The 15710-nt window shown below is 43.2% G+C and overlaps 1 protein-coding gene across 1 annotated transcript; it reads right to left on the reverse strand.

Moving 5' to 3' along the window:
- Positions 1-11865: 11865 nt before the first annotated feature.
- On the reverse strand, positions 11866-14282 carry LOC113046011 (carbohydrate sulfotransferase 2-like). The gene has a single exon (XM_026206833.1). The coding sequence runs from the start codon at positions 13753-13755 to the stop codon at positions 12361-12363; it is 1395 nt and encodes a 464-aa protein (XP_026062618.1). The 5' UTR covers positions 13756-14282; the 3' UTR covers positions 11866-12360.
- Positions 14283-15710: the final 1428 nt, after the last annotated feature.

Raw genomic sequence — 15710 nt, forward strand, 5'->3', positions numbered from 1 at the left:
CGCGTTGGTGTTCGCGCTGCAACCGCGCCGTTACGCTACAGAGCGTTTGAAGATCGCTTATGTCATCACACTGCTGACGGGAAAAGCTCGCGACTGGGGAACGGCTGTTTGGGACGCGAGGGCCCATTTTTGTTCAAACTTTGAAGATTTTCGCTGTGAAATGATGAAGCTGTTTGATCGCTCCGTGAAGGGGGATGAGGCTGCTTCCCGACTCGCACGGCTCCGTCAAGGTGGGCGTTCTGTTACGGAGTACGCCATCCAGTTTAAGACTCTAGCGGCCTCTTGTGGTTGGAATGAGGAGGCGCTGCGGGCTATGTTTCGGGAGGGCCTGAGCTTTGACATTCAGGACGAGATAGCTACACACGAGCTGCCCAAGACCCTGGAGGATTTTATTGACTTGGCCATTCGAGTCGAGAGCCGTCTTCAACTACGTCAACGACGTTTGACTTCCCGTCCATCTTGGGGGCTAGAAGATACCCAGCCATTCAAGCCCCAACAACCGCCTCTATCACCCCAGATGGATTCTGAACCCATGCAGCTGGGCGACTGCATTTGTCGGCCCAGGAGAGACAACATCGGCTGGTGAAGGGCCTCTGCCTGTATTGTGGAGGGTCAGGTCATTTTGTTCAGTCATGTCCATTAAAAGCCAGAGCCCACTAGTCAACCGGGGAGTCCTAGTGGGCGTTTCTCCCCTCATCTCCCCTCAGTCACGTACCCAACTGTCTGCCACCATCAAGTACCAGGGCTCAGATCACTCCTGCAAGGCTCTTATTGATTCTGGCGCTGAAGCCAGTTTCCTGGACTATTGCACTGCAAAGAATTGGGGCATTCCAGCCGTCTCTCTTCCTTCTCCTATCACAGTCTGGGGTCTTTCTGGTCAGCCGGTCGCCACCATCACTCACACCACTCCTCGTGTAAGTCTTGTTGTTTCGGGCAATCACCATGAGTCCGTTGTGCTGTACCTTCTGAAGTCCCCTCATGCCAGACTTGTTTTGGGACATCCTTGGTTGGCTCAGCACAGCCCTCATGTGGATTGGTCCCGCAGTCAAATTGTTTCATGGAGTCAGTCGTGTCATGCATGTTGCCTTGGTTCTGCCTCTCCTCCTGTGTCTGTGCCTCCTGTTTTTCAGGTGGAGCCTGCTGACCTCACTGGGGTACCGGCGGAGTACTTCGATCTGCGGCTGGTTTTCAGCAAGTCTCGAGCCACTTCGCTCCCTCCTCATCGACCGTTTGATTGTGCCATCGATCTCCTTCCAGGCACTTCTCCGCCCCGGGGGCGCCTTTTTTCCCTGTCAGGTCCTGAACGAGAGGCCATGGACTCATACATTCAGGAATCCTTAAGGGCCGGACTCATCCGCCACTCATCCTCCCCTGCTGGTGCTGGGTTCTTCTTCGTTAAGAAGAAGGATGGCTCTCTGCGTCCTTGCATTGATTATCGAGGGTTAAATGACATAACTATAAAGAACCGGTACCCCTTGCCGTTAATGTCATCTGCCTTTGAACTTTTGCAGGGAGCCAAGGTCTTCACTAAATTAGACCTCCGCAACGCCTATCACCTCATCCGTATTCGTGAGGGCGATGAGTGGAAGACAGCCTTCAATACCCCCACGGGACACTATGAATACCTGGTCCTTCCGTTTGGGCTTACTAATGCTCCGGCTGTCTTCCAGGGCATGGTCAATAACGTGTTGGGAGACATGATTAATAGGTTTGTCTTTGTGTACCTTGATGATATTCTCATCTTTTCTCCCTCCCCTCAGGTACACACTCAGCATGTGCGCCAGGTCCTCCAACGGCTTCTTGAGAACCAGCTATATGTCAAAGCGGAGAAGTGCGAGTTCCACGCCAAGTCCGTTTCGTTCCTGGGGTTTATAGTCTCAGAAGGGGAGATCAAGCCTGATCAGGCCAAGGTCAAGGCTGTCGCCAAGTGGCCAGTCCCCAACTCCAGGAGGGCTCTGCAGCGGTTCTTGGGCTTTGCCAACTTTTATCGGCGATTCATCAGGAATTTTGGCCAGGTAGCTGCACCCCTAACGGCGCTCACCTCCATTAAGGTACCGTTTACCTGGAGTACGCAGGCTCAGGAGGCCTTTGATAAGTTAAAGTCCCGGTTTATCTCTGCTCCTGTTCTCTCTGTTCCAGATCCTGAACGGCAATTCATTGTTGAGGTGGACGCGTCGGAGGTTGGGGTAGGCGCGGTCTTGTCCCAGCGCTCCAGTAAGGATGGGAAGATGCACCCTTGTGCATATTTTTCCCATCGCCTTAACCCGGCTGAACGAAACTACGACATAGGTAATCGTGAGCTGCTGGCGGTGAGGTTGGCCTTGGGTGAGTGGCGCCACTGGTTGGAGGGGTCGGCGCTGCCCTTCTTGGTCTGGACGGATCATAAGAACTTAGAATACATCCGTTCGGCCAAGAGGTTGAGTCCGCGCCAGGCCCGCTGGGCACTCTTCTTTGACCGTTTTAACTTCACCCTTTCGTACCGGCCTGGGGCTAAGAACGTCAAACCTGATACTCTATCCCGTCAGTTCGAGCGCCCGGGAGAGGAGGTGCCTACCGAGACCATACTCCCGGATGGAGTGGTGGTGGGGGTGCTCTCCTGGGACGTCGAGCGGCGGGTGGAGGAGGCCGGACGAGGGGTGGAAGTACCAGTTGAGTGTCCAGCGGGTCGGTTGTTCGTGCCGGCAGTGTTACGCCCCGAGGTCCTTCAGTGGGGGCATGAATCTAAGGTCACCTGCCATCCAGGAATCAGGAGGTCTCTGGCTGCCATCCGTCAGCGATTTTGGTGGCCCTCAATGGGCCAGGATGTCAGGCAGTTTGTATTGGCTTGTTCAGTTTGTGCCCAAAACAAGGTCTCTAACCGTCCCTACATTGGCCAACTTCAACCCTTGCCCATTCCTTCTCGCCCCTGGTCACACATTGCCTTAGATTTTGTCTCTGGCTTGCCTGTTTCAAATGGTAACACTGTTATTCTCACAGTGGTGGATCGCTTTTCTAAGGCGGTTCATTTTGTGCCCCTCCCCAAACTCCCCTCTGCCAAGGAGACCGCCCAACTGGTAATTGACCACGTCTTCCGTATCCATGGGCTTCCGGTGGACGTAGTCTCTGACAGGGGTCCCCAGTTTGTCTCCCGGTTTTGGCAAGAATTTTGTCGACAGATTGGGGCCTCTACAAGTCTGTCATCAGGATTTCACCCCCAGACCAACGGTCAGTGTGAACGAGCCAATCAGGATCTCGAGCGAGTTCTCCGCTGCCTGGCATTCCGTAACCCTGCCTCCTGGAGCCAACAGCTCACGTGGATTGAGTATTCCCATAATACTCTTCCAGTAGCATCCACAGGTATGTCACCCTTTGAATGTTCTGTTGGTTACTCCCCTCCCTTATTTCCCTCTCAGGAACCCGATGCTGCAGTTCCGTCTGCCCTAGCCTTTGTTCGAAGATGTCGCCGCATCTGGAGGAAGGCTAGGAAGGCCCTGGCCCAGGCCTCTAGGCGGACCAAGGCAGCGGCTGATCGCCACCGGACCCCAGCACCCCGTTATGTCTGTGGTCAGAAGGTATGGCTGTCTTCCAAGGACCTGCCTCTCAGGGCTGTCTCTCGCAAACTGGCACCCAGGTTCATTGGCCCATACCAGATCACCAAGGTCATTAATCCGGCTGCGATACGGCTCAAGTTGCCCTCCTCTCTTGGTCGGGTTCACCCTGTTTTCCATGTATCCAGGGTTAAACCAGTTTTAAGATCCCCTCTTAATACCAACAGTTTCTCCCCTGCCCCCCCTCCCCCTCGTCTAGTGGATGGTTCTCCTGTCTATGCTGTTAGGAGATTACTAGATGTTCGTCGTCGTGGCAGGGGCTTTCAATACCTGGTGGACTGGGAGGGTTACGGCCCGGAGGAGAGGAGTTGGGTCCCAGCTCGGGACATTCTGGATCGGTCGCTGATCGACGACTTCCGCCGCAAACACGGTAGGCCCCTTCCTTAGGTCGCCTGGTGGCGTTCCTGGGGGAGGGGGTACTGTCATGATCTCAGTGGGGGCTGAGGCCTTTTCTGTCCTGGAGCACATGATTTGGGTTTTGCTGGCTCTCCAGGTGTTTCACTATTCTCGCTATGTTTTCTCCGCCCCTCTTGTTATCCCTGTTAACGTTTTCTCCCTCACCTGCACCCTGTATTACTCTGATTATCTTCCCTTTATCTTACCCTTGTGTTTGCTATCTTGTGTCAGTCCGTAAGCGTTGCTAGAGTAAGCTTCTAGTTGCTTGTCTTAGTTTGCCTGACTTCGGTTTTTGTATCTTTTCTCTATCTAGTCGGCCTGTTTTTTGTTTTTTTCCCTGCCTGCCTTTCGTACTCAGTAGTCCTCATCAACCAGGCGGCTGTCTCGACTCACCTGTGCATTGCCTTCGGACGCTTCGGCTCGCCAGCGTTGATCTGCCACCTGTTCCTCCCTGCTGTGGCGGCGGTCGCCGTAGGGATCTTCGAGCTGGCTGTACATGCAGAGCGCTGACTCTCTCATGCTCCAAGGGATTAAGTCCTCTGAGTAACTCAATAAACGCCTCATTCATTCTACCGCAGTTGGGTCCTGTTCCTTTTCCTGACAAGTGTGACACCGGGTGTCTTCAATATTGAACCTTTTCACAATATTCTAATTTTCTGAGATACTGAATTTGGGATTTTCCTTAGTTGTCAGTTATAATCATCAAAATTAAAATAAATAAACATTTGAAATATATCAGTCTGTGTGGAATGAATGAATATAATATACAAGTTTCACTTTTTTAATGGAATTAGTGAAATCATATTTTTGATGATATTCTAATTATATGACCAGCACCTGTATATATATATATATATATATATATATATATATATATATATATATATATATATATGTGTGTGTGTGTGTTTCTTTTTTTTTCCTTCTTTTTTTAATTATTATATAGTTATAATTGTAGAAATTTTAGTCTTGGAACTTAAGCAGATTTTATTTCACTTAATTGCCAATTAAGACAACATCTCAAATGTGTGTTTACATTTTTATATATATATATATATATAAAAAATATTTGAATTAATTAATTAATAAATAATATAATAAATAAATCTTTTTTTTTTTTTTTTTTTTTTTTTTTTTTTACCAACGCTGGTTCTGATTCACACACTATTCCAAAAAAAAAAATCCTATTATATTATATTATATAAAAGTATATAGTAGATACTGTGCAGTATTCATAAAGCAGTAACCTAGTATTCCATTCACTCAGAATTTCATAATATAGTGACACGTGTCTTTGTATATCAGTCTCTTATCTGACCTATTTTCGTAAGCCATCTCAGAGAGCTTTTTATTACAGAATGAGTGCTCGATTGTTCAGTCTGGCATTTATAATGCCATAACTAATTCACATTCTTGTTGCATAATTGTAATAAAAAGCAGTTTTGTTTTATACGAATGTACTACTTCAGACCCCTGATTCTGAAAAGATTTCCTTGTGTCTTCCGAGCCAGTGGGAAAACCACTGCAAATTCCCAGCAAGCCTTATCTTCACAGGCATCCCGCAGAGAATCCGATATAGGTCATGATGCCATTGTCCCGGCATCAGACACACTCTCACTTCTCCTGTTACTCTGTCCATCTCTATCTCTCTCTTTCAGAGCCACCTGCTACTCTGCCACTGTCTACTGTGGACTACTGGCTTTGAGCGAGAGCATGTGTCATGCCGTGTTACTCACACCTCTGTCTGTCTGGCTCCGGACTAAAGTGAAGTCTCAGCAGATGTAATCTTCACTTCCCAGACCTATTCACACTCAATAGACATTTCACAGAATTGAATTGAAGTCAGCTTGGGCTTCGCGAGAGTGACTGCTACCTTTTTCCTACTCCCCATGACGCTTTGCATGAATAATGGGTGTAACTTCCATATACAATGTAAATAATCAGAAAAAAGTTTGCTCTATAAACGCCATAATAAATATTTTCAAAAACTGGGTATGGGGTAACAGTAGTTTACTCACCTTTAAACCATCCATCATTAAAAGGATATTTAAAAGTGTAGAAGCATTAACAAATTACTTTCAAAGTCTGATTGTATCCACAGCAGTATCATATATGTTTTATGGATAATATATAGTGTAGTGTCCTTTTACTCGTGAACGAATCAGTCTATTGTTTGTTATCTGGCTCGGCTCGGTGTTCATCTTCAGTTCTCTCTTTACAGCAGTTCAGTCAGTGTACTGTTTGAGTGCATGCATTACTCCGGGATATTAGTTTGTTTTAACTCAGAGGGAGTGTCAGCCACATTAAAAAAGTTAACAGCTTAAGTCATTTGTGGATTAATGCGTATTAGAGATGCTAACCGTTAAAAACTATTCATATTCGATTTGGTGAACTGAATGATTCGTTCGCAGCCGGATATCCAGACTGCTTTGATTTGAACTCTCTCTCACAACAGACACGAAAGAGAAGACAATGCTGAATAAAGTCATGGTTTTTGCCACTTTTGGACCAAAATGTAATTTCGATGCTTCAAAATATTCTAACTGAACCTCTGATGTCACATGGACTACTTTGATGATGTTTTTCTTACCTTTCTGGACATGGACAGTATACCGTACACACAGCTTCAATGGAGGGACTGAGAGCTCTCGGACTAAATCTAAAATATCTTAAACTGTGTTCCGAAGATAATAGGTCTTACATGTTTGGAACAGCATAAGGGTGAGTTATTAATGACATAATTTTCATTTTTGGGTGAACTAACCCTTTAATTTGGAGTGGCTTCTTTGTGTCAAATATGTGTCTCTTTGCTCACAGCCGATTGGTCTCCTTTCAGTTTGAGATCTCTTATCCAGAGCGTTACCTGCCCCGGAGCAAGTTAGCCATTACTGAACACCGGCAAAAGCGTAACCATATGATGCCTACAACCCAGCGCTAGCACAAGTTAAACTGGAACTCAGCTGGCAAGCCAGATAAACAAGTTTTAAGGTATATGCCCCTGGAGTCAAAAAGAACAATAGACGACCATGTTGATGAACGCTTGAGGGTGAATTAAGAGATATCTGACATTTTAGTACAACATTTTCACTGTTCATAACTTTTGGAGAGAAATAGTGCAGACACTCGTTTTGTTCCAAACTTGTATGACTGACTTTCTTCTGTGGGACAAATGGACCTTTTGTTCCAGGCACATGCTGGCCCCAATTGTGAGTTCAGCTGGGGGTCCATAATAAAGGTCTTGTACCTAACTGCGGCACTGATAACAACTGTTTATCCCAAAAACTAATCTTCCTGTTCTACCCACATATATGACATCTTTTTCAGACAGTGCAATGCTCATGATAACTTTCGTTAACTCTAAAATAAGTAAATCCACCAACTAATAGCCCTTTAACAGTGACGCTACAGAGCTACAAAATGAAGTTCAAGGACATAATTCTAAAGATGGATGCGCACACGTTTCTCTATAGCCTAAGGGGATTATATTAGTATGCATACTGTATGGGAACCACATAACAAAAAAATATATAATCATTGTGCTTTCGTAACCCATGGCTCTAAGATCACAGGTTCCTCAATCAAATAGGTTCTCATAAATGTTTAATCACGAGATAGGTTGTAAGTGGAAGCAAAGCAGTGGAATCAGCATACTCAGAGCAGGCAGTATGCTAATTACACTTCACACCCAGGTCAGCGGAGATACGAGCCGATGCATATGCATGTCTGCATCTGAGATGAGTCTAAAGCTCTCCAGTGTTCACTAAAATACGACAGGAGCTCTGCTAACTAGAACTCCAATGTATTAACACTTAGACCATTTCACATGCATTTACCTAACCAGTGCTGCTAACAGTCGCTAAACTGCTTGGAAAAGACATCCAAAAATATGGACAGCATGCTTCATGGTTTAAAAAAATAACTCAGTCTGGGAGGGCAAAAATGAAGGGGATTTGTATAATAAGTGCTTATTGAGAATTAGCAGGGATTTTGTTAGGGAAAGATTCCTTTTGGAGCCTTTTATTCCCCCAGGTCATCTAAATACACTCCATCTTCTCAGCTGTCCTCGTCTGCATGGCCACCATCTGCTCTATTTGCATGATGGGCATCACTGACCAAGTAACCATGACAACTGCATTGAGGACGGTCTCTGTGGCCCTAGCAATGTGTGTGGAAGTAGTAGACAATGAGACTGAATTTGGAGAGTTAAACACATTTGCGGTCACAAGAGTAATCAGTCAAATTACCACTCACAAACCTCATGTTTATCCCAGGTATGACTTGTGTGTGTGTGTGTGTGTGTTTATAGTCTATTTTTACTTCTCAGCCTCTTCAAGCTGTTAAAGTCAGCATTATATTCTTTGTGACAAAGCCAACAGTGTCAAAACAAGTGTTGACATTTCTGAATATTTGGTATACTGTATATGCATTGCCAGTCAGTGAATACACTTTCTCAAAATAAAATAAAAATTAAAAAATAAAAACCTTATTTACATTCACATTTTAAATATTTGCTACAGTGTGCTTATTATACAAAAGATTTGCCTCTAAAAAAGGTTAGGGTTAGAGTCATACGTATGATTAGGGATAAAAACGGTCAACTGCAGGACTCCAAATAACCAAACCGTATATGAATATTGAATATGAATCTCACAAGACTCAACACACCACCGTCCCCTCTTTTCCTCAAGTGCAAATATCTGTTTCTGTTTAGCGTAAGTACATATTTACACTGGAGTGCAAATTGAAATGCATATTTCCAATAGTAAAAACAATATGATCAAAGTTTATAAAACTTTTAAACATTATAAATACACTGCTGTTCTAAAGTTTGAAAGTTTCTTATTCTCACCAAAGCTGCATTTAATTTGATTAAAATTTTTAATAAAATAGAGCTAAAGCAGTAATTTTACATCTATCATCATTACTCCATTACTCACGACATATTTCAGAAATAATTTTATTTGCTCAAGAAACATTTTGTATTATTATCAGTACTAAAAATAGTTGTTTAATATTTTAATATTCACTGTTTAATATTTTTATTACTAAAAAAAATATTTATTTGCAATCAAATTATTTGTGACCAACATTAAAGGGATAGTTTACCTCAAAATGAAAATTCTGTCATTAGTTACTCACTTATGTCATTAATGACTTACTTATGTCGTTCCAAACCCATAAGACCTTCGTTCGTTTTCAAAACACAAATTAGGATATTTCTGATGTAATCTGAGAGCTCTCTGACCCTCCATAGACAGCAACGCAATGTTCCCAGGTTCAGAAACATATCAAGAACATCAGTGGTTCAACTTCAATTTTTACGAAGCAGTGAAAATAATTTTTTTTGCGTACAGAAAACAAAAATAACATAATCTATTCAACAATTCTTCTTCCCAAATTACCATCTTCTGCAATTTTGGAGAGCACCACAACACATGTGCGCTTTGTATTAAACATAATCAGCATTGTTTACGTTAAGCATGTGCCTATTTTCTCCTGAACGTAACAAACAACGCTGAAATGTGGGAAATGAGGCTTATATTTACAGTAAACACCCGATTCTAAACTTCCTGCTTAACTTGAAGTGTAACAGTATCATTAGCGACATCCCAGAAGTCATTTGAGGTTTCTCCGTCACCGTTTACAGCAGCAGGATGAGGGCACAGAGATGGGGAAGGGGCAGGGCACTTGCCGGGACCCACATTGAGTGCCAACAGATCTTCAAGCCCAGCCATTCAACACCCACTCCCCACCCGGCCCCCTGCTCCGACCCCTCAGGGGCCTCCCCACCCGCAGCTGCTATTTGTGGAGAACAGAGGCTGCTCTCTCGTGGCTTCCCATCACTCAGTCGCTCTCACACACACTGCTGTAAACCACTTCACAGAATCAAGGATTCATAGTCACTGGATACCCCTGAGAGACAGACTGATCAGCGAAGATTTGTGGTCTCCTACAGCTGACAGTTTAAAAAGCGTCTACATCGATGACGTTAGGAACAGGGCAGCTGCCATTGCCGTTTCCCTGACATTACAGACGCTTGGCTCTTAAAATAGCTTTTGAACTGGTACAGACGTCACTATAGATGCATAATGGTAACCTAGTTTATACTAGAAAATATAAAAACTGGTGCAGATACAGCAAAGCACACAAACACATATACATTTCACATACACACAGTATTTTTTATATATATATACTGTTTTTGTATACTTTATGCTCACCAAAGCTGTTTTTATTTGATGAATTTTTAATATTGTGAAATATTATTATAATTTAAAATAACTGTTTAAAATGGTATTTATTCCTGTGATGCAAAGCTGAATTGACAGCATATTTACTCCAGACGTCAGTGGCACATGATCCTTCAGAAACCATTCTAATATGCTGATTTTCTTCTCAAATAACATTCCTTATCATCCGTATTGGAACAATTGTGCTGCCTATAATTTCTTTTGTGGAAACCATGATTTTCAATTAAAATGTGTCAACGTGCTCTATGATTTAAATCACAGGCTTACGATGCAAATGTGAAACTAGGAGATGATAAACACAGCCGTCAATCTATTGCGAATCTGTCCAGATTTCCAGCAGAGTTTAACATAAATGAGGGAAATGCAGATTGCATGTTAAAATATTTGCATACTGTCAGTCACGTGCTCTTTTGTTACAAGGGAGGCTGTATTTTTGAACGTGTTGGGATATCTACGCCTACCAAACCCAGAAGTGAAGATGGTCATAGAAATATTCTATAGAATCATATGCTGTGATCACAAATTAATATCCTCTTTGATTAAACCAGATTTGCATGCCGAGAAAATTAGCTAAATTGAAACCAGTGTTTTAAGAATGCAGTTCTATGAGCCACATTCAAATCTGGGCACGGCCCTAACCTTATTTGTATTAATGATGACAATTCTGCATCAAAAAATGGAAACCCAGACTTCTTGTATGGCTGAAAGAAAGCATGCAGCTGAGAGTGACTTGTAAAACTTGTTACATAAACCACGTTAATGCAATGATTGGGTCATTCCAGTTAAGCAGTACCTTTGAAGCTCCCTAACTTGTCAGCATTTCTATTAAGGAGTGTAGAAAATTTTAGAAGTATCAGGTTGAGCTCAAGCACTTAAAATGTAATTAGATCTTACATAACAGATAAAATGAAGTGTTAAAGTTAACCATGCTCCGAGAGACTGACTTACAGGAGGGTGTCAACTTAGAGTTAATGATTTCTGTCATTTTATCACAAAAAAAATAAATAATAATAATTGAATTGCTGAGTGTACAAACCGAATAATAGCACAAAACATCACACAATTCATGAAGTACACTGCTAATAATGCTACTGCTGTTTTCTTGAAAATAATTTAACTTCCTGAAGGATGATGTCATTAAGGAACTGGATTTTGTGAGTTAAAGTGATATTTCAAAAGAAAAAAGGACAGATAGAGAGACAGATAGCCAGACAGACAGAAAGAAAGACAGACAGACAGACAGACAGACAGACAGACAGACAGACAGACAGACAGACAGACAGACAGACAGACAGACAGACAGACAGATAGATAGATAGATAGATAGATAGATAGATAGATAGAGATTCACCCTCATGTCGTTCTAAACCTATATGACTGATTTTATACGGGGAACACAAAAAAAAAGAAGATAGTTTAAAGAATGTTTCTGATGTTTTTGTCTATAAAGTGTAAGTAATTGTAATTCAAAACAACATGTAACACATTCTTAAAAATATATCTTCTGTTGTTGCTTGGAAGACAGAATTACGTATATATTTGGCTAAGCTATACTTTTGGTAAATGCCAGTTTTCATGTTAAATTCACCCACTTCATTGTAATACTGGGGTTAAAAAAAAAACCAACATGATTTCCACCTTTAAAAATGGTTTTAATGTTTCATCCCTTAAATTAAGACATTAAAATGTACTGCATAACAAGAAGGACCTGTTTATGGATATGTTAACCCAGAGAAAAAGTCTACAGGAACTGGTTTAAATTAGACACACGGGACAGTGAGACTATTGCTATTTAGATAGATGTCCCTTTAGTTTAAACAGTCCTGAAATCAGGGAATGCCAGATCTAAATGTTTGGATTAAATAAATATCTTGGCGTAGCTTTAATGATCCATGACACATCATACACAAAGTTGTTTTTTTCTCTCTTATTTGGTCAAACATGTGGTGATGCACAGAAAATATTCTGGTCCCAACATACAATAAGTGGCTGTGCAAAGTATGATGCAAACATATACATTCCACTGAGCCATTAAGCACTGAACATAAATAGCAGTTGGTACAGAATGAGTATCAGGCTGTTATCAGCACAACTGCAAAACATCAAAAGTCTTTGGCGGCGGTGGTTCATATTTTGGGCACTGTCAATAATGGTCTGCTCAAATCCTTAGCCTCCCCGGCCGTGCGGACGCGCAGGTATCCCAGCAGAGACATGGCATGCTGACAGTACTCCTCCACCTGTCTGATCTGCTGGTAGTTCAACACAGTTCTCCAGGCGCTGGCCGCTTGTGTGGCGTTCCTGGAGGACACGATGAAGGGTTTGGTGGAGGCGTTCGGTCCTGTCGTCATATTCATAGCAAAGATCTCAATGTCGTGATTGGCTGAGAGATTAAAGAAGCGGTAAACACTCCGAACCGTTTTGATGGGGTTCTCCACCAGGTCCTCGTAGCGTACCGTCAAGTACTTGCCTTTGAACCAGGCGGGAGGCTGAAGAGCGGTTTTCAGAGTTCTAGACATCTGTTCGCAGATCACCTCCATGGCTCCAATGGAGTGGTAATCGGACCCGTCTTTTTTGTTCATTTTGTGGTTGGGGTCCACGAATGGCACGCGACGAAGCTTGGGGTCTCGGCTGCGTACGACTTGCAAATTCTCCCGTATGAGTCCGTGCCGGGATTTGATCCTGGAGTTGGCCACCGCCCTGGGGTCTCGCACCAAATGAATCACTTTCAGATTCAATGAAGGGTCCTCCATCAGGGGGGCCAGAACGTTGACGTCCAAAATGCGAACTCCCTTGATCACGATCGTGTTGTACTTTAGACACTCCTCCTCCAGCATCTCAAGACTCTGTGGAGGGCACTTTCTACAAACCTTCTCGTCCACCATTCCCACCACATCCTTCCTGTAGGACGTGCAGAAGGGGTACGAGCAGATGACCTTATTGATGGCGGCCCCAAACAGTCCGAGAGTGGTAATGTTCTTGCCCCCAGGACTGTTGTACAGCTGGAAAACGGAGAAGTCGCACCTGTAAAGAGAGCTTAGCATGTCCCTGGCCGCTCCCTGGAGGGACACGGCATCCCCCGGGTACAGCTTCTGCCAAATATGCCACATGGGCTCATACAAGAAAAAGACATCTGGGTTTTGGTTGAAGAGCTCCCCGAAAAATGATGAGCCGGACCTCCAAGTGGTCAAAACGTACACCAGCTGCCTTTTCTTGACCTGCGGGGCTTTGTAAAGGTGACGGATGTCTGATCTGCTTTGGAAGTTCACTCCCTGCATCGGCTGGTTGCACTGCTGTGGCTCTTTGGTCCATTTGTAATTAGCCAGGTTCAGCATGGTCAAAGCCACCAGCAGAAAATAGGCCAGAAACATAATGATCTTCTTCCGCCGTAGCACTTTCATCACAATTCCCGGGTTGGCGATTATTTTGGGGTGGTTTCTCGAGCAAGACTTGTGTTTCCTTCCAAAGCCAGCATTCTTCTCCCATGGTGGTGTGAATTTTAGAGGGTAGGGTTTGATTTTCATTTATGACACAGAAGAGCCAGTGATGTTACAAATAGGGCTGCGGTGTATCACGTGCAGCGATGATGGCACAGAAGAAAGCGTGACATCTGCCCCAGGTCCACGCAATCGGTTATCGATTAGGTGATGCGTGGGAGATGAGGGGATGCCCGACGCTCCAAAATACGAGACGAAACCAATACAAACCGCACCGCAATGCGCAGGCTTTCATTCGGATGCCAGACAGCGGATGCCGCTCATGTTATTTGCCGGCAAACAAAGCTAAGCCAAGCACATCTCGTTTTGCTTACCGATGGAAAGCGGCGGGGATTCATCCCGATAACATTTTGCGTCCAGTGCACGCGCTGGTGTAAAATGGCGATATACGTTCGAGCGCGATCATTTGCGCTCAGAAGAAAGGAAGAGCCGTCCTCAGAAAGTTCATTTTAAAAGCACTGAATCATAAGAAAAGCCATCTCCCGTCAGAGTGGTACCCAATCTTAGCTGTGTTGTCCGGGCGTGCGCTATAACTAATTGTACTGCACGAATTACACGGCAGCAAAGAACCAAAAGTCCCACCTCCTCTAAACGCTGATTGGTGGAGTGAGAGCGTCTTGACTTCTACAAATGACACTATTGGTTCGTATCGACGTCCGTCAAATCACACATACAGACAGTTAAGCCGACATTGAAACATTATGCACTATATATCATAACACATTTGGAGATTTCAATCACTTTATACGCGACCTGTTATAATTTTAGATTATGAAGTATCACATATTTCTTTTTCTTTACATTTCTGTACATGTTTTAATACTTTTCTGTGTAGATGTTATGCGTTTAGGGGTTTTTAAAGATCTGCCATGAATATAAAGCATGCATAGTCCTTCTAGTATTTATTATGTCTTATTTTTAGTTTAAGTCATTAAATTGTTAAAGTATATAAATATATTTACATGTATTATGCATTTTATATATAATGTCTGAGAATGGAATGCATCCTAATGTTTTTAATGAACGTTTTTAGACTTTATTTATTACTAGGGTCTCTTGGCTGGTCTTGGTGGGGTTCTCCGCATTTCTAAATGTTGAAAACCGAGTATTAACAGAATCTTGGGGATTAAAATCATTGGAAGCAGAATTGTGTTACATAAATTAAAAACAAAGTCGTAGTGGCAGTCAATTCACGACAAAAACAGAACCACAACTACAATTCTTTGTAGTTAGCGCCACCTGCTGTTTGTTCCTCTCTTTGTTCCCTCCACTTTTTGCATTCTACATTCAAACTCCCACATATTATGGAATAATTCAGATTTATAAATGAGGTTGGTATAGCAAAGGTGCTATTATTCACTCTGTCACTCTCTCACGTGTTTTTGCGAAGGGAGATGAGGTTAATACAGTAGACAAGCCTTTGCAGCAGCGCACTGGAGTCCTGCCATACTGTGAAGGAAGTCATTGCTTCAACCCACTCAAAAAAAAAAAAAAAAAAAAAAATGGTGTCATTGTGTGGAAACATTATTGCACAGAAGGGTTGAAAATAGGTGATGCATGGATCAAACATAACCTCTATAACATGCATAACCTCACTGTCCACTGAAATAACATTTTATTAAACTAGAGGAATTATTGGTGACATCCTTATCCCATGGCCCACAGCAACGACTTTGGAAACGAGGTAACGGATCCTCTTCTCAGAGCAATCAATAATGCAGGTGGCAACCCAAAGGCTGATGAGTCTCTTAAGGAGGGAGCACAGTATTGGGTATCAGTGAAACATTCTTGGCCCCTGAAACTGCTGCTTCTCAATCTGCTCATTCATCCAAAATATTTTTTAAAAGACCTTTTTTAACTAAGAAGAGTATAATCTGCATTGATTCTTTATTATGGACTGTTCGAAGCTCTTTTAGTGCCTATGAACTGTTGCCTGGATCTCTTAAACATTTTTTTTTTTTTTTAATTCAGGAAGCAAGGAG

Source organism: Carassius auratus, chromosome 27 (assembly GCF_003368295.1).
Source record: "Carassius auratus strain Wakin chromosome 27, ASM336829v1, whole genome shotgun sequence".
In the NCBI taxonomy this organism is placed as follows: Eukaryota; Metazoa; Chordata; class Actinopteri; order Cypriniformes; family Cyprinidae; genus Carassius; species Carassius auratus.